Source organism: Pangasianodon hypophthalmus, chromosome 10, assembly GCF_027358585.1.
Source record: "Pangasianodon hypophthalmus isolate fPanHyp1 chromosome 10, fPanHyp1.pri, whole genome shotgun sequence".
Lineage (NCBI taxonomy): Eukaryota > Metazoa > Chordata > Actinopteri > Siluriformes > Pangasiidae > Pangasianodon > Pangasianodon hypophthalmus.
Genome location: NC_069719.1, coordinates 25,541,413 through 25,567,482, shown reverse-complemented (window position 1 = coordinate 25,567,482; position 26,070 = coordinate 25,541,413). Strand labels below are relative to the sequence as shown.

The window sequence follows — 26,070 nt, the reverse complement described above, 5'->3', positions numbered from 1 at the left end:
TTTGGTAGGTACTAACCACTGCATACCGGGAACACCCCACAAGACCTGCTGTTTTAAAGATGCTCTGACCCAGTCATCTAGCCATCACAATTTGGCCGTTGTCAAAGTCTCTCTAATCCTTACGCTTGCCCATTTTTCCTGTTTGCAACACATCAACTTCGAGAACCGACTGGTCACTTGCTTTCTAATACAGTATATCCCAACCCTTGACAGGTGCTACTGTACTGTAACGAGATAATCAATATTATTCACTTCACCTGTCAGTGATCATATGGCTGATCAGGGTGTGTGTGTGTGTGTGTGTGTGTGTAATACATCTGAAAATTAATCCATAAAAATTATGATAATATAATATGCATTATTTTATTTATTAGTTGAACTTGTTAAAGTAATGTTTACTCGTCAGTGAGCAGATTATTAGTGGATTATCAGGAATTTTATTTGAGTTCATCCGTTATCTAGGGCGAGATCCTAAAACCCTGCTTACTCCCTACATGAGTGCACTACGTAGGGTGCGACAGCGGCTTCTCAACACACAGCGTCGTTCACTTAATATCCGATAGGCAGCAGTTTCGATTTAGGATCACACGTCACGTCTTTCACGTCTTTCACGTAGGAAACAGGAAGTTAATGACACAACCCACTTTCACACGCACTCTTACACGCTCTCTTTCACACCTACACACACTCTATCTCTCTCTAACACACAGAACACATCCTAAACTCCAGCTTACAAGCGAGAGCTTGAATTCAGACTTGTGTATTGAAGTGTGTAGCTCAGGGCAGCACAATGAGATTATTATTATTGTGTATAAACTTGAGTGTGCTTGTGTTTCCTGTTTCAGGCAGTATGGCGAACTCTGCTGCACACAGGTGTTTCTGCAAAGTAAGTTGCTTTCTCCAGCTACATGCACAACATTCAATTAGATGTAATATATCTGTGTCTTAATTTCTGTTTTCTGTTTATTTTAGCTGAAGGATTAGTGAGATTGTGTAGTAGTAGTAGTAGTAGTAGTAGTAGTAGTTGTATATTTGTAGTGAACAACTTGACAATTTCCTTCATACACAATTCCTCAAACCTCATCTCAACTTTGAGATACTATCTCAGGTTGCACTACTGGGTGGTGTTTGTTTTTAACTTCAAAACTATATCTAATGCAATATGTATTAATGTACACATGCACACATCATTGTCTACATACACAATATTCAGCTTAAAGGAAATCTCTACAAAGTCTTTTAAGGCTGAAGGATGATTTTATACTTCTGTTTCGAAGCATGTTTGTGTGTCTGTGTCATGACCAATGGCTGTAAACTGTGTATGAGTGGACAACATGGCACCATTTACTCCTAATACACCTTATTTATCAAGCTGGATCGTTCGTATGAGTGCTTACACAAGAAGCAGGAAAAAAAAAAACGTTTGTAGCCTGCTTGTGCTTGTGTAAATCTACACATAAAGAAGACTAATTAATGTAACTCGATTTGATCGACTTCAAATCATATAATTTGCATGGATTACTGCACTTTTATATCTGGAATGTACTGTCGAGTTTAAATTTCTTACTTTTTTTATTACATTTACAGCATTTAGCAGACAAAAACACATCCTCATGCTAGTTCATTAAATCCGAGACTAAGAGTACCATGAAAATTTTAGGTAAACCAGTTGTTTTATATGATTGGCATTGATTAAAGAATATAAAAAATAAAGCAAGCAAGTCAACACAAACGTATTAATTAAGACAATTTAATGATTAGTTGTATTTATGACAAAACAAACACCTCAGCTGATGGAAGAATTAGTGCTCGCTTATTTTTTGGCATAGTAGTGAGTCAAAGAAACTTCCACTTCTGCACTTGAACTTCATGAAGTTTTGTGGGTGTCACTGCGTGCAAATTTGCTGTGTCAGGAACACAGTTTGCACGTTACTGGGTGATCAATGTAAGCACGCTAATATGAAGAAAATCAGCATTTCGTAACAGCACATTTTAGTTCGGTTTGGCTTACGCAACCATTTACACACAACTTTATTAAAAGATTGATAAATGAGGCCCATTTTTGAGGCCTCCTTTTTTTGGTCAAAATGGGAATCGCAGTGAATCCTGCAAAAAATTGGAACCAGAGTCTGCGCAGTAGAGACCTTGGAGACTTTCGCCCAATCGTACTGGTGACTTGCTCCTGTCGGTGGTGCGCACACAAGATGGTGCATTGTCTAACTCCAAGTGGCAAGAAGAGTATTATTAATTAATATGTAAATTGTAAATTGTTGTCACATCATTTTTGCAGGCATATTGATTTTACTGTTGTCTGGAAAAGAGTTTAGAGCTTTGAGTCATGACCGACTTAGCTATCATTTGCTAGCTAGCTGATATTATTGCATTTTAATGTTGGTATAAGTAGCTAATGAAGAAATGAATGAAGTTTGCTGGGCTGTAATCGCAGTAAGAGATTCAGGGGAGGTGTTGGAAATTGTGTGCACATTTAGCCAACCCAAAATTGTCAATCATCTCATCAACCATACTCTTATTTACATTTATCATCATATAACTCCTATAAAATGCATTTATTATAAGAAAAAATATTGGGGCAGATATCAGGGTCAACTGAACTTGCGAAAAATTGAGTTTCCCAATTTGTGGGCATATAACTTAAAGTGTAAGTATGGGTCTTTGCGCAATGATTAACATGGGAGTGGGCGGGGTTAAATATTGTACTGTAGCCAGCCACTAGAGGGCCTCAGAGACATTTCGGCTTCCTTTTTGACTCCCTGTTTCTACGTCCACCCGTATGTACAATCATTGTGACATGGAGAGGGGGTTTATGGGTAAGCATAGGATGCAGAGACAGACTGATGGACTCATGTGAGTTCGGTTGTGTGTTGTGGCAAGATGTTGTGACTCTTCTTCCACAGGTTTTATCCAGGGTTGCAGAGCGGCGGTGTTCCACATACATCTCAAGTGTAATCAGTAAAATTTTAGTCAGCGAAGTGTAAACTATAACATTTTAGTAACGCTTGGTACTGCTTGCCTGTGTAGTGGAATCGGTTTGGAACTAAATCAGATGTAATCGTTTAATTGAATGCCTGCTTATTTTCCATCTTAGGTCACCGGTAGTCTGGACGACTGCGCCTGCGATGTGGAAACAATCGATGGCTTCAACAACAAGAAGCTCTTCCCCCAACTTCAGAAACTCCTTTCGTCTGATTATTTCAGGTTCTATAAGGTGGGATGCCTTTCTGGACATTGTGAAGCTTAATCTTCAGCAGTAATTTTGTTTAAATCGATTATCTGATGTAGCGTTTATTCCTGTACAACTAACTTTCTACTATTCAGGTGAATCTGAATAACCCATGTCCGTTCTGGAGGGACAGCGGCAACTGTGGTCTCAGAGACTGTGCCGTTAAACCCTGCAAACCTGTGAGTATTTTCACTCTTCCTTTTTCATAAGTATACACTAGTGATGTGAAGTTCTGTTAGTCCTAGACAAGGAGGCGTGGCCTCTGTTCCTGTCAGATCTAGTGAAAGAGGCATGGCCTCTGTTCTCGTCTGTTCTAGTGAGGTAGGCGTGGCCTCTGTTCCTGTCAGTTCTAGTGAAGGAGGCGTGGCCTCTGTTCCTGTCGGTTCTAGTGAAGGAGGTGTGGCCTCTGTTCCTGTCAGTTCTAATATAGGAGAGGTGGCCTCTATTCCCTTCAGTTCTAGTGAAAGAGGTGTGGCCTCTGTTCCTGTCAGTTCTAGTGAAGGAAGTGTGGCCTCTGTTCCTGTCAGTTCTAATACAGGAGGCATGGCCTCTGTACCTGTCAGTTCTAGTGAAGGAAGTGTGGCCTCTGTTTCTGAAAGTTTTAGTGTAGAAGGTGCAGCTTCTATGCCTGTCAGTTCTAGTGAAGGAGGTGTGGCCTTCCTCGCTAAAATTTTATTGTGATTAAAATTAAACTGATGATACAGTACTGAATTGTGTCTCATAAGCTTTAAATCATATCACACTGGATTATTGGCTACTTTAATGCCTCACTAATGTATAATGTCTTGGAGCAACATAATCACACTATAATATTTAGAATATAATATAAATGTTTATATTGTTTAGCCCTAGTGTAGATAAAAATAATTGTACTTGTGCTTCTTTGTTGATATAACGTATTGTTTTCATTATGCTGTACAGAATGAAGTACCCGAGGGGCTGAAAACCAGCAGCTACAAGGTATGAGCCATGCTAGTTAATGAACCACATCGCTTTTATAATCAGTACAGTGGAGACTGTATTTAATGGTTGGATATGTGTGTGTGCGTGTGTATCTGTGTGTGAACAGTACTCATTAGAGGCCAGCCAGCACACAAAGGAGTGTGAAATGGCAGAGAAGCTGGGCGCTGTCAATATCTCTCTAAGGTAAACAATGGAGAGTTATACTTAACACCTAACCTGAAGTGTACACATGGGCTGCTTATCTCTACAGATAATGTGTGTGATGAAGTAGTGCAAGTGTATCCATCACGCTTGGAATAACCTACGGATCAAAATCTATTTATCGTCATTCATTTCCTTAGTGTACATACTGAGTATTAAAGGTGGTGATTAAATTTTAAGTCATAGCACTGTATATTATTGCAAAGCTTCAGTAAAATGGCTGGTGTGGTAACTAAGTTGCTAATTAGCTTGCAGAACAAAGTTATGAAGTAAGCTTAGCTACATAAAATCCCAACAATTGCAAATACAGTGAAAAATACATAGTACAAAACACAAAAGCAAATAAAATGAAATATTTTTAAATATTTGGTATTGTATGCCTATAAACAGCTTTGTCACCCTTGACCCCTGATCTCAGTCCCATCTGCAGAGGTGCCAATATTTACGGTTTAGTTGTAGTAATTATGATTTTTAACCCCTTACTATGGCACTACTACTTCAGACTACACCTGAAAACTACACTTTCTGGTCTTTTCTGTCAAAGAAGCTGACCAGTAAAACCGATTCACTGAAGGGGAAAGGACGCCGGACTTGAAAAAATGCACTTTTGTTTTTAGTCATGGTTACTTTCACGTCACTTCAGCGTTATCCGTGTTACTTTCACGTCACTTCAGCGTTATCCGTGTTACTTTCGCGTCACTTCAGCGTTATCCGTGTTACTTTCACGTCACTTCAGCGTTATCCGTGTTACTTTCACATCACTTCAGCGTTATCCGTGTTACTTTCACATCACTTCCGCGTTATCCGGGTGAACTTTGACCTGTGAATTCACAAGTCTCAGTCGTGCCCCTGAAATCTACAATTATGTGAATTCATCCTTCATTAACGGTCATCTAACAAACTAAATCATTAAAATAACGCAACAGCCCAGCTACTGTCATGTTTCTCATGGAGACTAGGCTTTTTTTGTGTTGTAAGCTGTGTGTTGTGTAAGTTCTGACTCACAGTTTGTGTGGTACAGTGATGAAACCCGGCAGGCTCTGCTCGACTGGAACCGGCACGATGACGAGGCCGACCGTTTCTGCATGCATGATGGTAATTTACCAGAACAAAGATATTTTGCATAGAAATATGTACAGAGTGTCCCAAAAGTCTCCATGTATAGGGGACTATGTATGTGTGCCAGCACCAGGTCACTTGTGCCTTCGTTAGTGGATGTTCGTGGACGTCCACATCTCGGTTGGTCCGTGACACTTCCAGTCTTTTTGAATTTGTTAATAAGTTTGGCAACAGTGTCGTGTGTGATGCGCTTGCCAGGTTTCCTGTTAAAGTCCATGGCAACCTTGCGACAGCTTCCTGATCCAGCCATGAGAACAATTTCAATACATTCTTCTTTTGTCAAAGGCATTCTTAAAGGCTATCTGAAAAAAAAAATATGATTTTTATAATAATAATAAATTTTGGGACACTCTGTATTACTTAAAACATAAATTTTGAAACTCTTGAGCCAACTGCCAAGATCTGTTTATATTTTATGATTTACCAAAAAAAAAAAAAAACTTTACTTTTTAATCCATTTGTAGCAGTGTTAGAATTCCTGTTATGAAATTACCATTTATCCAAAAATCCTGGTGTGTTTCTGGATATATTATTTGTCCGATAACTGCCTTACCTTTTATCACTGTTTACGAGATTATTGTGACATTGTATAGGAATTCAGATCCAATCATTCAGTTTTCATATTAAAGAGAAAAAAAAATTCAGCTAGTCAAATGTAGTTTGCAAAACTCTCTGTTTAAAAGTTAAAAAAAAAAAAAAAAAAAAAAAAACACAGGCAGTTGAGCCCAATCAAAACACAGTGATAAAACATATTGAAACATAATTTGAAAATGTGTTTTTGATAACTGAAATAAACCACTTCAATTTCAAGGAATTTAACGCAAAACAAATGAATATAGTATTACAAGTATTAATGATGCAAATGATATTAATTCAGTGTTGTTCACTTTTCATTATCAGGAATTTAATGGCTTTAACTCGTACGCCTTGTTTTATCTGTTCTCCAAGAGCGTCTTTATTAACTGGGTTATTTCTTTCAGATGAAGACTCTCCGGATTCGCAGTATGTCGATCTCCTCCTCAACCCTGAGCGATACACTGGATATAAGGGTCCTGAGGCCTGGCAGATATGGAACAGTATATATGAAGAAAACTGTTTCAAGTAAGGTCACAGTAAATGATGTAAAGATGAGATAACAGGTTGTTCATCTCTCACAGGAAATCGGTTCGTTTCAGCAGTTTAGATTAGAATCAAGATCAGGGCAAGTTAGTGCAAAGCACAGGAAAATATATTCTTTGAACTGCTCAGGGCCGAGTTTCCCAAGAGCACTGCAAGTCGTGAGTGTATCAGTGAATACAGTTCATCTTTTTCCATTCACAGTGTATGATAATTGTCCTCTAGCCTGAATTAGTGTCAGCGTCTGACCATGGACTGTTCACTGTTGGCTGGAGCTTTTTATTTGATGGACTGTTTTTGACACTTATGTTATTAAAATCCCAGCACCCACCATTACTGCATGTGATACACTCATAGCAGCACTACACACCACCATGTCAGTATCACGTCTGTGCTGAGAGTAATTCAACACACTAATGCCTACTCAGCAGTGGTCCTGTGGTTTGCTTTGCATATCTTCCCTTCGCAATAATGCATGAAAGCAAAGATTTTTGCGCACTTACAATATGACCTATGTTGTAGGTTTACCTGATAAATCAGCATGTTAGTGTATTTCCTAAATGCCTACCTTTGCTTTTTTAGTTGTTAATCAGATAATGAGTCAGATCAGATAATACTTTTTGTACTATACTTTCAGACCGTATACAGTTAAACGACCACTGAACCCTCTGGTGTCGAGCAGTGGTAAGAATTTGGGTTTCTATGTATGTTGTGTGGTTTTATCTTATAAAATAAATACACAAAAAAAATATATAAAAACTCTTTTAAATATTAAAATATGTGTGTGGTGATTTTGGAGGGGCATGAATGTGAATCTTTTATTAATTCAGCTTTCTTGTTTGTGTTGCAGGAGACAGTGAAGGTAAGGAAGACTTTTCTTTTGAAATTGCATTAATTTGAATGTCGAATTAATTGTTTTAAAAGTTCTGATGATTGGCATAGTGTTTGCAAAGTTCAAGCTTGACATAATGGCTTTACAGTTCTAAAAGTTGACTTGTCATACACCTCCAGAGGTTTACTTAAAATTTTACATAAATAATTTTACAGAAATTTCTATAGGTTGGGTTTTGTTCTAAAATTTTAACAAAGTTCTAAAGCTTGTATTAATTTTTGTCAGGTTCTAAAGTCTAACTGTCCTAATATTCCAAAGGCTGATGCAGTTTTTTTTTTTTTAATGTAAAGTTCTAAAGCTTGTCTTAATTGTTGGAAATTTTAACTGTAAATTTTAAAGGCTGCAGTATTTTTTAACATAATTTTCTAAAGATTATCTTAATTTTTGTAAGGTTCTAAATCTTGTCTTAATTATCCTAATATTCTAAAGCCTGACTCAATTTTTTATGTAAAGTTATAAAGCTTGTCTTAATTGTTGGAAAGTTTAACTGTAAAGTTCTAAAAGCTGACTTACTTGTTAAAAATCACTAGAGAATTATAGTAAAGTTTCATTAAAAATAAAGGTTGGTATAATTTGGTGTTTTTATTTGATATAAAGTACTGAGCAAAAGTCTTACAAACATTTTTCTGTAAGATTTAATTTTGTGCTGGAAAACTAATGTTTGGAAGTCTAAAATGTTTTTGTACTGATTCGATAATGTAGAAGTCATAAAATATAAATCTATAAGAAGTACTAAAAAAATAGGATGCTTAAGACTTTTGCACAGTACTGTACATTTCTTTAGGTTGACATACTTGTTCTAAAGGCTGACTTAATTTTTTTTTAACATAAACGTCTAAAGCTTGTCTCAACTGTTGTAAAATTTAAAAGTAATCTTATATAGTCTAAAGGCTGACTTATTTTAACATAAAGTTCTAAATCTTGTCTTAATTGTTGTAAAGTTTTAACTGTAAAGTTCTAAGGGCTGACTGAATAATTTTAACATCAATTTGTAGTGATTGTTTTAGGTTTGTAAAGTTTGTAAAGTTGACAGAAAGTTCTAAAAAAAAAAATGCACTTTTTATAAATCTCTAGAGGATCCTTAATTTAAAGTAATTATAGTCCTAAAAGTTAACATAATTTACATAAAGTTCTTTAGAGTGTCTTAACTGTTCCAAAGTTCTAAAGACTGAAATTTTGTAACGTAAAGTTCTAAAGCTTAATAGTTGTAAACTGCTACATATTGTCTTAACTGTACTAATGTTCTAAATGCTGCAGTAATGTTTTTTAATGTAAATTTATAAAGCTTGTCTTAAATCTGGTAAAGTTGTAAAGGTTGTCTTAACTGTCCAAATGTTTTAAAAGTTACCTTAATAGTTGAAATTAAAGGTTGTCTTAATTAATTTAACATAGTAAATGTTGGTGTAATTGAGCATCCAGTTGTAAAGCTCTTTTTGTGTTTCAGGAAGGGGATTCTACAAGTGGCTGGAAGGTAAGCAGCACTTGCCACTTGTGTGTGTGCGCGTGCGCGCGCGTGTGTGTGCGTGCAAGTGCACGTATCTTGTTCTTTAACATGCTTTCCCTCTGTATGTAGGTCTGTGTGTGGAGAAAAGAGCGTTCTTCAGGCTCGTCTCAGGACTGCATGCGAGCATAAATGTGCACTTGAGTGCCAGGTACCTGTTGGATGGTGAGTCACGTTAAAGTTCTGTTCAAATGTTTACATTTTCATATAATTTACATATAGTGTCAAGCTGAGAAATTTTCCTGAAAGTGGAAATTAAGCAACAGTTTGCTGATGTCGATGTCTGTCTCTTACCCAGTAGCGTTAAACATTGCTTCCTGTCTGTTACTGATCAGATAACTGGTTTGAGAGGAAGTGGGGTCCCAACGTCACTGAGTTCCAGCTGAGATTTGATGAAGAACTGACAAAAGGAGAAGGACCCAAACGTCTGAGGAATCTCTACTTCCTCTATCTGATCGAGCTCCGTGCCCTGGCTAAAGTCCTGCCTTTCTTTGAGCGTCCCTCCATCCATCTGTACACAGGAGAGGCAGAACAAGACAAGCAGACTAAAGAGCTGCTCTTAGAGCTCCTCCATATGGCCAAGTAAGAGAATGACAAACTGCCATTTACACAGTGGGTAGATTTTTCCAAAATGAATTTCATGGTAGGATAACCGTATAACCCAGTATCACAATTTTTAATATTCACATTTTCAAATAGGGTGACATTAAATACCATTTAATAGTAAATTATACAGTTATAATATTAAAGCAAACTTGTTAATGGGATCGTTTAATAAAACATTTGGGGTGATCTGTTAGGGAAATAATCAACATATATCAAAATAACAGATAAGAGACAGATTTATTTCAGCTTTTTTTAATTTATTTTTATTTATTTATTTATTTATTTTTATGAGGGCCATTTCATTTTCACTTTGTTGTCTTTTGTTACAAAAGGCATTTTGTTACAAACTTGGAGATATGTTTAGGATCACTGTCCTGCTAGAAGACCTAGTTGTGACCAAGTTTTAACTTTGTGGCTGATGTTTTGATGTTTTGCTTCAGTATTTCTAGATCTATTTTCTGATACCTTTTCCAGCAAAACAGCATGATGCTGCCACCACCATGCTTCATAGTTGGGATGGCGTTTTTTGGATTGAACACCTCATCCTTTTTCGCTGATTCATTTTTTGTTTCGTCTGACCAGAGAACACTCCTCCAAAAGGCTGGCGATCACATGAGAAATTCAGTCTAGCTTTTTTTCTTAGAGTAGCGTCGTCTTCCTTGCATGGCAGTCTTTCAGGCTACGGCGATGTAGGTCTCTCTTAACGGTGGATGTTGCCTCAAACTCCTTCAAAAGTTCCTTTGTTGCTAACCATTTAGGGAAAACGGAAGAAAGGTTGAAAGAGATAGCTATAGGAAGGACTCTGGTCGAGGTTAAAATGCATGGATAACCAATATAAGAGCAGTTGCAGATGTAATTTTAATATTATGGTGTAATGTTATCCATGTTTATTCATGCGATTATTTAACATGCATGTTTTAAAAGCAACAAAATTTGTCATTTCCAGGTCTTTCCCATTGCATTTTGATGAAACCACACTGTTTGCAGGCGATAAGACAGAAGCAGCAAAGCTAAAAGTCAGTATATGGCACCTGCAATTTATTTATGTACAAGAAAGCATTAATGTCTTGCACTGTGATCACCTGATTCGTTACTCATCTGTTCATCAGGAAGACCTCAGGCTGACTTTTAAGAACATCTCTAGGATCATGGACTGCGTAGGATGCTACAAGTGTAGACTGTGGGGCAAACTGCAGGTATGAGTACCAAAAATGTCCCTAATGTCCCACGTTGACTGATTTGAACGAGATATCTATGAACATCACGTGCTTGATGTTTGACGGTTAGTCGTGTATTTCTTGTTTAGACCCAGGGTTTAGGTACAGTTCTAAAGATCCTGTTCTCAGAGAAGCAAATTGAAACTCTTCCTCAGTCCAGCAACGCCAAACCGTCCTTCCAGCTGAGTCGGCAGGAGATCGTTTCCCTCTTCAACGCTTTCGGGAGGTACGGACAACATTATTTACTGCATTATTTAACATTAAGTAAGCAATAAAGCATAACAGAACATGCTGTTGTAGGAAAATAATCAGTGACACAAAGCGGAGTTACAGTTACCATTCTGAAGTTGATTATTTTCCTATAATAGCACATCACACAGCGTTTTATTCCTTTTATACCACAGCAGTTTATCAATGATTACAGATTTAAATTTATTAATGAGCAATACATCATACTTATAAGTACTTATAGTTACATTTATTGTTGTGTAACATCCAAAAAAAAACAAGGTAGTTGAATGTAAACAGTGACAACCATCACTTTAATGCTGGTCTTAATTATTCGGCTTAATTGGTTTATTATTATTATTATTATTATTATTATTATTATTTAAAAAATAATACAAGTGTTAGTTACTTAGTTAATGTTACTTACGGGTTGTTCATGTTAACTATTGTAATACACTCTTTTATATTTTGTATTTTTTTTTTTTTTTTTCCAGAATCTCAACAAGTATTCAAGAACTGGAAAACTTCCGGAAACTGTTATCAGAGCTCAAGCAATGAGGTGATCTCAGCCTGATGTTATTCCTTCGCGTGGATGAACAGCCTGCTATCTATCAACCAAGACATGTTTGACGTTCCAAGTTGGCTTCTTTAGTTTTCCACAGGAATTAGGAGGAGATTGTAGCTACCAGTTTAGCACATCAGGTATTTCAACCAGACTTGTTCACATGCTTTCCGACACTGTATCACATATTATTATCTATAAAAATGGACAAAAGGATACCACAGAACTAAAAACAATACTAACGGCCATTTTGTATCTGAATCATGTTCTTTCTCAGCACATAGTTTGGTGTCACTTGGTGTTATGTCATTATAGGTCATTATGTCGTTTTAGGCGTGCTTAGGTGTGATGCTTTAGGCAGGCAAATTGGTAGCTATAAGCTTTCTTGTTTAGCTATATTAGCTACAGAAGAAAACTTTCAACCACCAAACATGTCTTGGTTGATTATAATAGGAGTAACAAGAAATGAAAAAAAAAAAAATCATTTTTGCCCAAACTGTTCATTTAAGCTCGACTCAGGAAGTGTGGTTGAAGATCATGAGAAACTTTACAGCCCAAAGAGAAAGTCTCAATGCCAATGAGATGTCCTTGAGGTATGAGATTTGGCAATACAGATGCCCCTAAACAAACCGAGCACTTTAATGACTGAGGATTAAATTTAGCATTTAGCACAATTTGCACTATGGCATATCTGAGGAATGTATTTCACAAAGAAGTTTGGAGCGAAAATAAGAATTAGGACTACTCCCACATAGGATTGTTTTTTTTTCTCAGGGATTTAAGTCAAAATTTCAGAATCAATTAGACAATAATGTGGAAAATAGGCTTGTCGTTCTTGAGTCAGGTACTACTGATGAATAAGGATCATTTTTGGATGATTCTTCTATTGCATACAGTTGTTAAAACTATTGGTTTTTGCATTTCGTTTTGTATCTTGCATCACAATACTTGTCCATAGTTCACATTAGGTATCGTGATATTTAGTTGTATGTTAGAACAGATACGTCATCTTTAAAAAAAGTACGTAAAGCATTACAACATGAAACAGGAAAAAAAATAAATTAAATAGTAAATACATTTACATATACATGCATACAGATGATGTGAGAAAACTGTATTTTGACTTTTTTGTGATGGTAATATATTGTCTTATCACCTGTGGTTCAGTAGGTTTATGGATTTTTCTTTTTGTTCTACCATAATTTGACAACCGCCATGTAAATGTGTTCATTCCTTAATAAAAATTATTTACATGCATTCATTTGGCTGATGGTTTTAGTTAAAGTGACTTGCACATGTGGCAGAAAGCAATATAAGATTTGAGCACACAACCAACACTGCCACTTAAAATGAATAAAAACGGCCCTGTGTGTGTGTGTGTGTGTGTGTGTGTGTGTGTGTGTGTGTGTGTGTGTGTGTGTGTGTGTGTGTGTGTGTGTGTGTGTGCGCACACCGCGACTAGTGTTTGTAGAAGAGTTGGATGAAGTATAATGGCATCTCTGTTTGTCAGAACCTAACCTGAACACATTCATTAATCTACAAAGCAGAAGGTTGTTGTCTGGGAGGCAGGCATGTGACTCAGACAGTCCTGTCCTGATCTGCAGCCAATCGGATTTAAGCGAGTTCAACCAAGACACAAAAGCACAAATACTGGCAGCGAGGAAGCTTTTGGAATGGTAAGAATGGTGTTTTTGTGAGACGACATGTAAAGAATCAGGGCATAATAAAAACTGTAATGTCGTGTATAGCCCACAAGTAGGCATGCGGCAATATTATATATTTTAATATTGCACTTTTTGGCCAATATTTTATTGTGGTTTATTATATTATGACAAAAGTGCATTGCAAACTGCATCTAAAAAGAGTATTTTGCTAAAACATTCCTTATTAGCTAAATGCCATGGGACAGTGGCTATATTTTTTTATGCATAAATATATATATATAGTAAAAAACAATACATGTGCCCAAGAAGAGCCACATGACCAAGTGAAGTTTTTTTTTGTAGTGTGATGAGACCAAGATTGAGATACTGTATCTGACCAAGTTTCAAAGTGCTGTGGTGTAAACCTAATGCAGGCCATACACACCATAACATACTAACACAGTGAAATATGGTGGTGGTAGCATCATACTGTAGGGATGCTTTTTTATCCTCAAAACCTGCGCTTCTTGTCAAAAGTGAGTGGAGAATGGATGGAGCAAAATACAGGAGGTTTTTTTTGTGTATTTGTGTGATAATTTGTAGCAGCGTACTCTTGTGCAAAATGTTTTTCAGCGTTTTTCCAGTGAAAACAGACATTTTCAAAAACAGTGCATTAAGGTTTTATTTGATTTTTTTTTTTTCTTGGTAGTGCTCACATTTTAAACTATGAAAATGGATAAAGGTATTACATTCATCGAACATGAATAAAACATTTAAAAGAAATGATAAAGGCTTTCTTGGTATTTCTAACAGAAAAGAGCAGATATGGTCAGTATTACCGAGCCATAAATGGACCAGTTACGCAAACATGTAAACCATACAAAACAATAGCGTTCCTGTGCAACATCTCTAGATGATTGTAGCTGCATCCTTTACTTTTAATGTTTTAAAAAAAAAAAAAAAAAAGCTTTTCGCACAGATGCAACACAACTCTGAAGACTTACAGCCAAATCGAACACACAAACCCTGCAGAAGCCAATGTAAAAATTAAAAACATAAAACATCCGTAAAAGCCAAGACTGGGACCTCCATCATATGTGCAGTGCTGTGGAGGATAATAAAACAGAGGGGGAAAAAAAAGAGATGATTAATACAATCATGATTGCCCAAATACATAAAACAATTCAAGTCAAACAAAATATAAGGGATAGAAATTAATCGGTTTTATCAAACGTTCACTATTTTCCCATTATCTAAATTGCAATCAGTCATAAAAACATAGTGTGCAACATCTGCTTCTTTAGTTTTGCACTGATGCTATAAGGCTAATGGAGCTAACAAAGACGGGTCTAAAATACTAACTAAATTACTGTGTAGCTGAATGTTATAATGTTTTATACCACATTGTCGAATCCTCGAATTTGATTGGTTAGAAGGTGTTGATTAGTTTTCTATAATAGCAGCTCTGACAGTATTTACGGCTACAAGGCAAATCACATGTTAATATTAATGCGCTCATTGTAAATATATTACGGTTTCTATAGTAACAGCTAATTCACATGGACGTCTAAGCCAGACGTAATGTAAAACTAATAATAAAGATTAAAAACGTGTTGTTATTTAAGAAAGAAAAATATTCATTGAGGTGATTGATTAACATTTATGGAAGGAGTCTCCAGTGTCAGTGAATACGTTTTCCTCCACAGGAAAGTCTTCAAGACAGAGGACTTTGTGCTTTAACATTTTTGGGAATCTTAACATGCTACTTTTTTTCTTATTAACTTAGAGAAAACCATAAGAGACTGATGAGGTAATGACTGTTTATCGCTGTTATAAAGTAACCGATAACAGGAACTAACTTTTTTTGCGAACATTAAATGTACGTGTCATTATTTAATAAATAAAAAGTTATAATTGTTGGCAAATTTCTGTGATACAAGTGAGCACGCCTGATCTAGTAGTGTACTAACAAATTATGCTAATTATACTAATTACGCAAAAAAAAAAAAAAAATTAAACATCCCTAGGCCCCGCCTCCCAAAGCTGAATGGTGAAGCTATACCAGAAAGCTAGTAACATTTATTATAAAGATTTCATGTGAACCACTTCTCGTACTTGTTATCTACATTAGCTATGTAGCTCCACTGTAAAAATAAAGAAGCAAACTTTGGACACAAGCTGCGGCTGATAAAACACAGCCTTTCCTCATTACTGTGAGGCAAAAACTTTTGGGTCAATCACATTAACCGTCAGTGAAAGAATTCTGTCAGTCTCTACACATGTGTGTGCTAATAGCTTGGGCTCAGTTCGCTGGGAAGCCTGTGATCATGATTAAAAAAAAGAACGAGGAATTATGGCATGATGCCTGTGAAATCACTTATGTACACACTTACGCAACAAAAAAAATTTTAGGGATGCACCAATCCTTTTTTTTTAATACAACACTAATATCAGAACCCTGATTATCAGCTGACACCAAAGAGTGATCCATATAAGGACGTTTTTCATGTTAAAAAAGGAAAAAAGCTGTTGCTTTTGTGAGAACATTGTAACAGTGTTTCAGTTCATGATGTGCTTTAAGACAATTTGTGTCCTCTGTGTTGTTAATCAACGTTCACTTCACAGAACACGCTACATAACACATAAGCCTGTCATGCAAATTATCAGGCAATTATCAGCCAATCAAGCACCAGCAATGCAATGCAATGCATAAAATAATGCAGATACAGGTCAAGAGATTCCGTTAATGTTCACATCAAACATCAGAATGGAGAGAAAATGTGATCTTGGTGCCAGACTGCTTTGAGATACTTCAGATACCGCTGATTTCCTGAGATTCTCATAAACAGCTGTCTCTATATTTTATACAGAGGGTGTATGTACTATTAAAAAAAAACTTCCAGTGAGCGGCAGTTCTGAGGGCAGAAATGCCTTGTCAATGAAGGAGGTCAGAAGTGAATGGATAAACTGGTTCAAGCTGACAGCAAGGCTACTGTAACTCAAATAACCACTCTTTACAACCATGGTGAGCAGAAAAGCATCTCAGAATCACAACATGTTGAACCTTGAAGCAAACGGGCTACAACAGAAGAAGAACATACCGAGTTCCACTCCTGTCAGCCAAGAACAAGAAGCTATCGCTACAGTGGGTTCACCGAAACTGACAGTTGAGTTGCGTTGCTGCTACGTGATTGGATAACTGCATGAATGAGTAGGGGTACCTGAATGTGTTCCTATTAAAGTGGCCGGTAAGTGTAGCTTGTTGATCTAAGGTTGTATTATGATGTGTTCTGGCTGGCTTTGTTTTTCCCAATTAGCTTCACTTGCTATGGTAACATTATCACCATTATATAATGGAATTTGAGAAGATGTTACGTCAAACTGTCAAAAGCCGTCTTTAGGAGACCTGGCGTCTATCACGAAGGGCTTATGAAGGTCTTACGTAGCCCTACGCAAGATGATTCAGGAATGTTAAGTAAAATATTACCAAAAATGATCCAATACAAAGCCAGTGTTTCACACCAGCATCAGTCCATCAGTGATACTTGGTATCGGATTGGTGCGTCCCTAAAGAAAATATATAATGGCACCCATACGCTTGAATAATACGTTTAGTAGTGAGATGTTAGTACCATTAATTCTGCATCACATATACACTTATACACTCATTCACACTTCATAAAAATAGACCTTTCCAAGAACATTCAATCCATCTGAATCTTCATTTGGGGTTTTTCCTCATGTCTGTTTTGGCACTAAGCAAGCATCTTTACCATCTTTAACGTCTTTGCTAATTGGCCACAGTTGACTTCTTCCTTTATGCCATCCAGGAAAACACTTTCACACTTGGGTCTCTGAGTGCACTGAAGTTCTCAGTACCATGGAGCAGGCTCTGAAAGGTTTTACCATGTCAACCATATCACCAGTGTGCAGAGGAATTTTAGGAATTCACCATGCTGAACCCATGGAGACTTGGGAATTGTGCAGATCAGGGAGTGTCTTTAGAAGGATTATGGTTGGTCCACATATTATTTGAATCCTTGCAGAAGTAGCAATACTGAACTAGGAGTACTGTGAGCAGAAGCAGCACCAGCTAACCTTCTTACCACCTCATTTCTATCTGGTCCCTTTTTGAAACGGTGAATATTTGAAAATACAAGGAGGTTTACCATACATATCTCCTGCAACAGTCCATATAAGGTCCATAGAGGGATCTTGTCTGTGCCTGACTGATTTAAAACTCCAGGCTGGTCGATCAGTTCTGTGGCGTGATGTAGTGAGTCTGAGGGGTGGAGCAGTAGTCCTGTGGGGTGGAGTAGTAGTTGTGGTGCTGGCTGGTCTGGATGCTCCCATAGGAGAGGAGAAGTGGAGCGGTGGAGGTATGGGGTGCGGAGAACGTGAAGCTGCCTGTCTTCTGGATGGAGCCATACCAACTTGCACCTAGCTGAGACGTCGAAGACATCGTACTACTGCAGGAAGGAGAAGGACAAGAGGAAAAATAAGTTATGTTTTACCAGGACGTCATTGTTTCTGATTGTTTCTGCGAATTTCTAAGCTCTTTACCACGAAGTGGTAACACACTAGGTGTGTTAGTGGGAGGAAATTTGAGAGAGTTTGACCAATATATCAGTGGACACTGATACACCAAGAAAACTATGAAGGATGTTCCTTTATACGGACAACGATGCCTCCTGGAGACAGACGCTTTTTTTGCTTTGGCAGTGATTGCATTTCAGTGTAGCACTACTGCAACACACTGATGAAAGTGAAATGCAATGCAACACGGAAAAGCGTTCACTAGTTTCATGGCTGTGATTGTGATTATGAAATTTCTCCATGTTTAACGCTCCAGAGTCATGAAGCCTGGAAGCATGAGGCAAAAGAAAAATAAGAGAGCACGGATGTGTTAAATAGTGCTTGAATTTGGAATAGGGATTTTCTTAATGTTGCTTGTTGCTTATAATTGCAAAAAAACCCAAACTTGCTAACTAGCAAAAGTTACAGGAAGCAAAATCACATGACATTCATCGTCTGATTATTAACATTATCAAAGCTATTATGAATAAGGAAAGGGCTACTACTGAAACAGTTTCCTGGCATGATCATAGCACTGTATAGCATTTTTTTAATTCTGTTTTTTTTTCTGTTCCAATGAGAAAGAGTAGTAGCCAAAATATAGTTAACCCTTTAATCACCTCCAAACTACTCTAATGTTATATACACCATTATCCTGCAGCATGTCTTGGCCATTTCTGTCTAAACTTTCTACACAAAAAGGTCTAATCAAGTCCAATCAAGACTGTAACAAACATTATTAGCTTTTTTTTTTAATAAGACAAAATGTAAAAAGACTTTATTTGCTAAAATATATATAAATCTAAATTTTCTATAATTTTGAATAGAGTTTTAAAAAAGTTCTATAATTGTTTTAGACCTAAAATGTTAGTGAATAACTTTACACATTGCAAATAGTTTCCAGCAGTAATGTTTTTTTTTTTTTTTAATCCATTTTAGTTCATTTTTACTTGATGTCTGCTAAGTTCAGTTACTTTTTAACAAGATTTAAAAAAAAAATAAAAAAGAATTGTGCCGTGCACATAGGCTACATAGAAAATGACCGGTCATCTGCTACTTTGTAAAGAACCTAGCAGGCAGATGAATGAATGTTGCTCATTTATCATTTCATGTTTTCTACAATCACTGTGTGCACACAAACCTTCCCCTTTCACCCCTGGAGCTGACGCTTCTGGAGAGGTCATCATCACTATCATAGCGCCTTGGATTGTCAAAGAAATACGCCCTGGAGTTGAAACTGTGGCTGTGGATCATGCCGCCTGGTGCCTGAGAAAACAAACACAAACATCTGTTCAATAGTGCGTCTCAGTGGATTTTTCCTCTTGACTGACTCAAGACTGATGTGACTCATTAATTCTGTCTGACAGGACTAACGCTCTCCTGTGGAGCCTAAAGCAGCGGATTGGTGTGATTCATCATGGAGGAAACACCGGGCAGCACAATAAAGGGTCAGTTAGGGTCAGAATGACAGGAACTAGACGTCTCACCAGGTTCTGATTGGGCCGCTGAACTCTGAAAAACACCACGAGGAGGGTGGTGGGGACAAACTCCCAGAAAAACAGGACAATCCCAAACACCATGTAGGCCTTCCCGCTTATCTTCTCTACATCAGCCTGCACACACACAAACACACACATCAATCAGAGACTACATGGTTCTACTATAAATGACACAAAATAACACAAAACACTAAACATAAGAAAATATTAAATAAAATAATACTGCAAGTTAGGATTAAAATATCTACAATATCATTAACTTTTCAAACAAAAGGTAAATCAGTGTTGTAAATAAGTGTTGCAGTTCCAATGTTACAGTATATTTCACATTGCATACTGTATGTATTATAATACCAAAAGTATTCCAAAGTGAATCATAGCCTTGGCTTAGAAATACTAGACAACTCTGAGGCATGGCTAACATTTTTGGATGCACACAAGCCAAGAAATTAGTATCAATACATAAATTAATATATATATATATTTAAAAATCTTTCTAGGCCTTTTTTCAGGGGTTTCATTATCTCCATATTATCTTCTGTGCCTCACAATCTGCTTGATAAATTACTACTTCTGGTTCACTGATTATTTTGAATAAAGGTCTGAAACAGAGATCATCTCTGTAACTTACTGGAATAGGAAAATATTCAGTAGGCATCCTCGTTTTTGTAAATTTGGACACCACTTATAGACATCGTAGAACTGCATTTCAAGAAATACTGTGCTTTTAATACAGATATACTGTATACACCTAGGAAGTGACCTAGTTATTTATTCTGTGAAGAATGTTTGGTGTTTTTGCCTGACATCTGAGGATGGTAATGCTTTTGGGATGGCTGGGAAACATTTCTATGGAGATGCATAATTACTGCTTTTTTTGTGACTTGTGAAAAACCCGAAATATGTTTTTAAACAGAACAAAATACTTTGAGACTGGAATGACTGAAACAGATGAGACAAAAACAAAAAAAAAGGACACATTATTGACGATTATGCAAACTGACAGGCACTCAAGGGTTCTGAGAAAAGTATGACGTGGCCACCATAACCTCCACTCTCCACTGTCTGGACCATGAACTGCAGGCTAGTCTGGAATATTTCAGCCAAACCGATCAGGACAACACCAAATTTTAGCCTTGCCATTTGGAAAAGAAGAAAAAAACTTCTAAACTGACTATATTTAACTGCTCTGTCTACAGTTAACTCCCTCGATCTCTCTCTCTCACTTTCTCTCTCTCCCTTAATGTCACTGCCAATTTGGAAACACGGCATCTAACAAAACAAGATGCCATTTTCATTTTTAATTCGATAAAATATATTTGGGAAGGCATGCCCAAATATATAACTAGGCAGCCTGCCCAAGTATCACCTATGTGTTGGGAAACGCCAACACACATTCACACCTTCATTCACACCTACGGGCAATTTTCTGGGATTTTTGGGTTAAGTGTTAAGAAAAATATGCTGGTATTGGCTTTTCCATTCCCTCTATGTCTTATTTTACATGCAAACCAGCCATCAGGATGACTGATGAGCATGAGAAAGGCTTTGGGTGCTCTTTTCCATCAGCATTTCTCATATTAATCATCATTAAGATGAAGAGATTTTAAAATATACTTAACAATACAACCTTGAATAAATTACCTTGATCAGTGCTAGTAAATCAGTTATGTAGTCTGGGAACTATTTACACTCCTTGCTAGTGTTTGGGTTTGCTTTAGCCCAGCTGCTTTTGGTTGTCTCTTGTTCATATTCCTAAAATGATGAATATTTATTGTATTTGTCTTCAGAAACTGCTTTATACTGGTCACGGTCACAATAAATCTTGTTATCAAAGGCAGGGGCAGAGCAGCCACAATCTGTGCGGTTTATGAAGTGTTTCTGCTTAAACAGCAGAAGGATCTGCCCAGTAGAAATAGGTTTTGCTCAGTAAGAGAAGAAACTGCTGGAGACGGTACCTGGTCGGAGAAGCTGTACCAGCCGTAGCTGAACGGAGTGGCCCGGTCTTTGGGAGATACGGCCACTACGGCAAGATTATAACACGCTCTCGATGTGTAGAGCAGGACAACAGCTGCTCCGGTGGCTGTGGCCTGACACACTGATGTCCCCTGAAGCAGAAAAATGCACTACTTAGTCAAGCAGCTAATATGTTTATGGTGTGTATATGTCTTTGGAATTCTCTTCAGTAACATCATTTGTACATAAACAGTTAGGTACAAACCAAAGTATGTCTTTATACATATATTAAAAAGTAAATATGCAAATAAATTTGAAACTCATACTTTAGGCCATTGTGCTTACCTTAGTGCTGAACTATGCGAAATTGTTAGCTATATTCTCATCTTACTTGCTAGCTACCTTCTCGTAGCTCCAGGACGGACACCAAAATTAAAACAGCTCACTATTACAGGATAATTCTGAGTATATTCAGTAGTATTTTATCCCAGGAATTCAATACATTAGTTATTTTCATGAATATAATCTGGAGCTAACAGTTCTGTCATGCTAATACTTATATTAGCACCCTGACGAGAGGAAATTTGTTTCATATTCCCTTTCCCATCATCTTACCTTCGACTCCAGATAAACGTTTGCAGAGGACATCTTGGCTAGTTTACAGATGCAGGTGGCGAGTGAAATTGCGCACAGCACAAAGAGGCTGTCGTTGATCAGCACGCGAGCCAGAACTATGTGTTTTGCATTGCTAGCTTCCATGTTTTTCTGGGTCAGCACCATCAGAGAGCATGTAACATTCACCACCAGGAAGAAAACGCTGAGGAACAAGAAGACCAACTTCAGGGGCGTCCTGTGCAGAGACAGGGTCATAAAACAACTTATACTCCTTCATCAGTGCACAGCATACACCAATGATACTGCTAACACAATCTATAGAATCTCTGTTAAGGAAAGATACAAATCAAATTTTGCGCTTAATTTTACCACAATGCTTCTGCACATTTGCTGACTAGTCATGCATCAATAGTCAGCTTTATGATATAACAGTTTTCAATACAAATACAACTTACAATATTCTTATTGTCAACACTTGGTCCTAATATTAAAATTAACCAAATAATGTAATCTGTCAAAGCAGCATGTGTACCTTCTTTCTAGCTAGCTATGTTTATTATCTTGTCTTTTGATAGAAGTCTGGACAATCTGAAGGTTGTGGCCAGAAAAGTGTACAAAAACAATGACTACCTTAACCCTTACTCACTTTCAGCATCTGTCAATAATTCTGGAGTCGCCTGTATCATCACTATCCCCTCTTCCCTTGTCTGACTTTGCAAGTATCTCAGAAAAGAAGTGATTTATTTATCTAGTAGTAGTGAGCCAAAGCAAATGGACTTGAATCTGATTGGCTGTCATTTTGAAGACTAATTCAAGGAGTTGACACCCCGGAGTACCAGTAAGTAGAAGGCTGCCTAGATAGGATTTGCAATCCTGAAGAGTCAAGCCACTATTTTTCCCTAATATACATGGTCAAGAACTTTCTGTGTTTACAGGAAGAAAACACTTGATTGACACCTGCAACCAACCAACCAACCAACCAACCAACCAAGCACAGACATTTTGTAGTGATGTTTCCTGACACTAGCATGCCTGAGATATAAAGCAACTATCCTTTCAGGTGTCCTTTAAGATGAAGGTTGAAGATATTCAAGGTCGAAAATCATGGTGGATGGTTATCATCATGATTTGAGAATAAGATCTTGACAAGATTCTTTTAATAATATTTATATTAATATCTATTAAAAGTGCTGTCAAAGGTGAAAATATTTTAAAACAAGCATTATTTTTGTTCCAACTGCATTCTTGCAATATCATTAACTTACTTATCATGACAGGAAAATCAAATTCAAATGAAGGTGAAACTTCATAGCTATACTTATACACCTAATTGGTCTATTTGTTAGTTTCTATCCAGGCGCCAGTCAGTCTACAGTCTCGTGGTGTGCTCTCCGTCTGTATCAACCATCTGTTTTTGTTTCATTTTCTAATTTGTTAGACTGCACTATTTGTTTCGTAGTCATTATCTCACTCCGTGATCAACAATTATTAATAATTCAATACAAAACAATGTCATTCATCCTTCACTGGGACTAACATAAGACAAAGGCCACTGCGACTTGTTTATGAAGCTTTCGTAAGTCAGCCAGGTCATTTTAAGTGTAGTACTTACTTGTATTTGCTGAGTTCTGGGGAATATTTCGCTTTGGCTTTACACATGATCTGTTGGAAGAAAGAGAGAGGAGGACTGGATTAACATGATGATGCTAGCCAATGCTGAGTGAAGGTTTATTTGGGTTCTTTAAGGCCAAGAACAGCGTTTTGAGTTTGCGACCAATGAAAACACTGATTGGTCAGAAGGTGTTGATTCATTTTCTAAAACATTTCTGCAAGGCAACTCACAGGTTTACATCAATGCGCTAGTTCTAATACATTATCATTTCTATAGTAACAACTTACACAGGGACTTGTATGGCAGACGCTCCACATACTGTACATGGATTAATAAATGTGTGTAATTGTTGATAATTGAAGAGGAGATCTTTATGTGGCGTTTTTAGTCCAGTGTCAGCGCTTTCTAGCAGATAAAATGGTTCCTTTACGTTTTCTGATTCAGGAAAGTCTTCAAGACGGGGGTTCTTGGTAACATAAACTTCCAGAGAGGGGAGAAGAGACAAACTGATGAGGGAACGACTGTTTATAGCTGCTATAATGTAAGTGATAACAGGAACTAACTTGTCTCATGGACGTTTCACAACATTAAATGTAACTAGAAACAGATAAAAAAATACAGTGTCTCATTCTTTAATAAATAAAAAATCATTAACGCTGAAGTATAAGAGTGATAGGAAATTAAACAACTTTAATTGTGGTGGTAATATTAACCACGCTTTATGCCAGGCCTCAACACAACACCCTGTTGTTGATTATTTTCCTACAACAGCACTCCTTCAAGTGTTTTATTCCTTATATAATACATGTAGCAATATATTTTTGTCTATAGCTAAAGTTTAAATAGTTTACTTTCAAAATAGCTAATGCGGTACTGTTGGGTAACACAACAAATAAAAAAAAAAGTCATTAAGATCAATAAAGTTTGATTGTCTTTAAACTGTTTATCAACATCATGATATTGTAAAAACCCTGATAACCGTCTGGTCTACAAACAGGATTGTTATCTGCAGACCTGTTCAAACAGAAATGTCTGTACTGCCTGTCTGTACAAACAGCTATTTTTTTTACAGCTTGATTGTTAAAGAACTGCTCAAAAGCTAACAAATGCCTTGGTTTTTCCTGCCTCGGTCTTTCTTTGCTGAGGCTCCTACAGTGCTGCCAAGGTGTTGGTTCACTAGCATGGTGCAATGAACTCATCTTGAACCCATTCCTCTATCTGCTAATAAAGACTGTAATGTTTTAGCTACGGGAGATCTTGCATAAATCCGGCACTGAGAGATTTATTTAAAGCCTTCTGCCTAAAATTTCCACACACAGCAAAGTTATTCAGACACAGACAAATCTGGACACTGTCACATTTTTTTAAAATCAACAAATATTTTCAGGCATGATCCAGTTAAATGAAATTACAGTAGGACAAATCCAGTATAAATACTCGGCCCAATAGGCTGCACGTGTTCTGCATTAGGTTAACGTTAATATTACAAGTGATATACGTTATTTTGTATTTTATAACTATTTCTAAACAGGTTTAGTTGTCAATTCAAAAGTCCAAGAAGGGAATGATATTAAACACCTTCTTTTTCTAGATGAGTTGTCCTGAAGAACATGAAGTGGGTGTTATAAGTAAAAAAAAAATGATGACATATATACGATGGGGTTGTGTGATAGCGCAAAGTTACTGTTACGCCCCAAAGGTGATTATTTTATAATTACACATAATGTTCGGCCATGAAACAAGTTACTTCCTGTTATGATTTAAACATCATTATAGCAGCTATAAACAGCTGTTCCTTCACCAGCCTCTCTATTTTCTATTTTTTAATAAATTTTAATAAAAATGCAGCTTTGTCATGTTACTGAGAATCCTTAAAACACAGACTTTCCTGTGAAGAAAGCTTATAGACAGCATTTTCAAAAAAAAAAAATAATAATACATAAGAATCCATTTATTATTAGGCTTATAAGGATAGGATATAGGATTATAGCTGTTGCTATGGAAACGATAACTTATTAGAATGCACGGGTGTAACGATTCACGCCGGTCACGATTAGATACGATTCGAATATTTTTAAATTTTGAATTATAATGAAGAAAAATTATGACTGAAAATACTGCTTTTTTAAAACTTCTGAATCATAAACAATGCAAAACATGTATTTGGGCATTTTTGTCTGTATAAAACTAAATAAATAAAAAAAACGGCTATAAACAGAGGTTTAGTGTTGTAAACAATATTCGATATTTTAAAACTAAAAAAAGTTAATTAAAAAAAATTAATTTATAAATTTATAATTAAGTCAGCTAAAATGTCCAACTGTCGCACCATAGCTCGCAGCTGGTGTTGCTACTGAAGAGCTCTTTCTAACGTTATAACGTGGTTGTGTATCCATATAACCCATAATGCACTGTTGTTGTGATCCGGAGCTATCAGTCACTTTACAAATGCACATGACTTCCGGTAATGGTCCATAAAAGAATGTGATCATGTGACCAGCGTACGCTCTATATATTTCAACTC

General features: G+C 36.8%; 2 protein-coding genes across 3 annotated transcripts in view; one reads left to right on the top strand and one right to left on the bottom strand.

Moving 5' to 3' along the window:
• Positions 1–617: 617 nt before the first annotated feature.
• Positions 618–12,903, top strand: ero1a (endoplasmic reticulum oxidoreductase 1 alpha). The gene is made up of 16 exons (XM_026926785.3): positions 618–886; positions 3,107–3,226; positions 3,337–3,420; positions 4,163–4,201; positions 4,311–4,387; positions 5,427–5,500; positions 6,505–6,625; positions 7,278–7,324; positions 7,491–7,502; positions 8,977–9,003; positions 9,106–9,198; positions 9,369–9,615; positions 10,586–10,655; positions 10,749–10,835; positions 10,946–11,082; positions 11,579–12,903. Exons 1-16 carry the CDS (start codon positions 791–793, stop codon positions 11,640–11,642), a joined length of 1,395 nt encoding a protein of 464 aa, XP_026782586.3. The 5' UTR covers positions 618–790; the 3' UTR covers positions 11,643–12,903.
• Positions 12,904–14,463: 1,560 nt separating this feature from the next.
• Positions 14,464–26,070, bottom strand: part of gpr137c (G protein-coupled receptor 137c) — a 31,453-nt gene continuing 19,846 nt past the window's right edge. Inside the window, exons 2-7 of one of the 2 annotated variants that reach the window (XM_026926876.3) lie at positions 23,547–23,596; positions 21,935–22,169; positions 21,322–21,471; positions 19,352–19,477; positions 19,006–19,130; positions 14,464–17,758 (exon numbers count right to left, since the gene is read on the bottom strand). In XM_026926876.3, the coding sequence (XP_026782677.1) occupies positions 17,545–17,758; positions 19,006–19,130; positions 19,352–19,477; positions 21,322–21,471; positions 21,935–22,169; positions 23,547–23,596 (900 nt within the window). In that variant the 3' untranslated portion in view covers positions 14,464–17,544. The remainder of the gene's footprint in view (positions 17,759–19,005; positions 19,131–19,351; positions 19,478–21,321; positions 21,472–21,934; positions 22,170–23,546; positions 23,597–26,070) is intronic. The other variant, XM_026926877.3, reaches the window with a different exon arrangement.

Excerpts from the sequence above, each read along its gene's own strand:
- ero1a (XM_026926785.3), top strand. The coding sequence starts at position 791 with ATGAGATTATTATTATTGTGTATAAACTTGAGTGTGCTTGTGTTTCCT. Across the intron at positions 4,202-4,310 it reads TGAAAACCAGCAGCTACAAG|TACTCATTAGAGGCCAGCCA; the intron begins GTATGAGCCATG and ends GTGTGTGAACAG. Across the intron at positions 10,656-10,748 it reads CAGAAGCAGCAAAGCTAAAA|GAAGACCTCAGGCTGACTTT; the intron begins GTCAGTATATGG and ends TCTGTTCATCAG.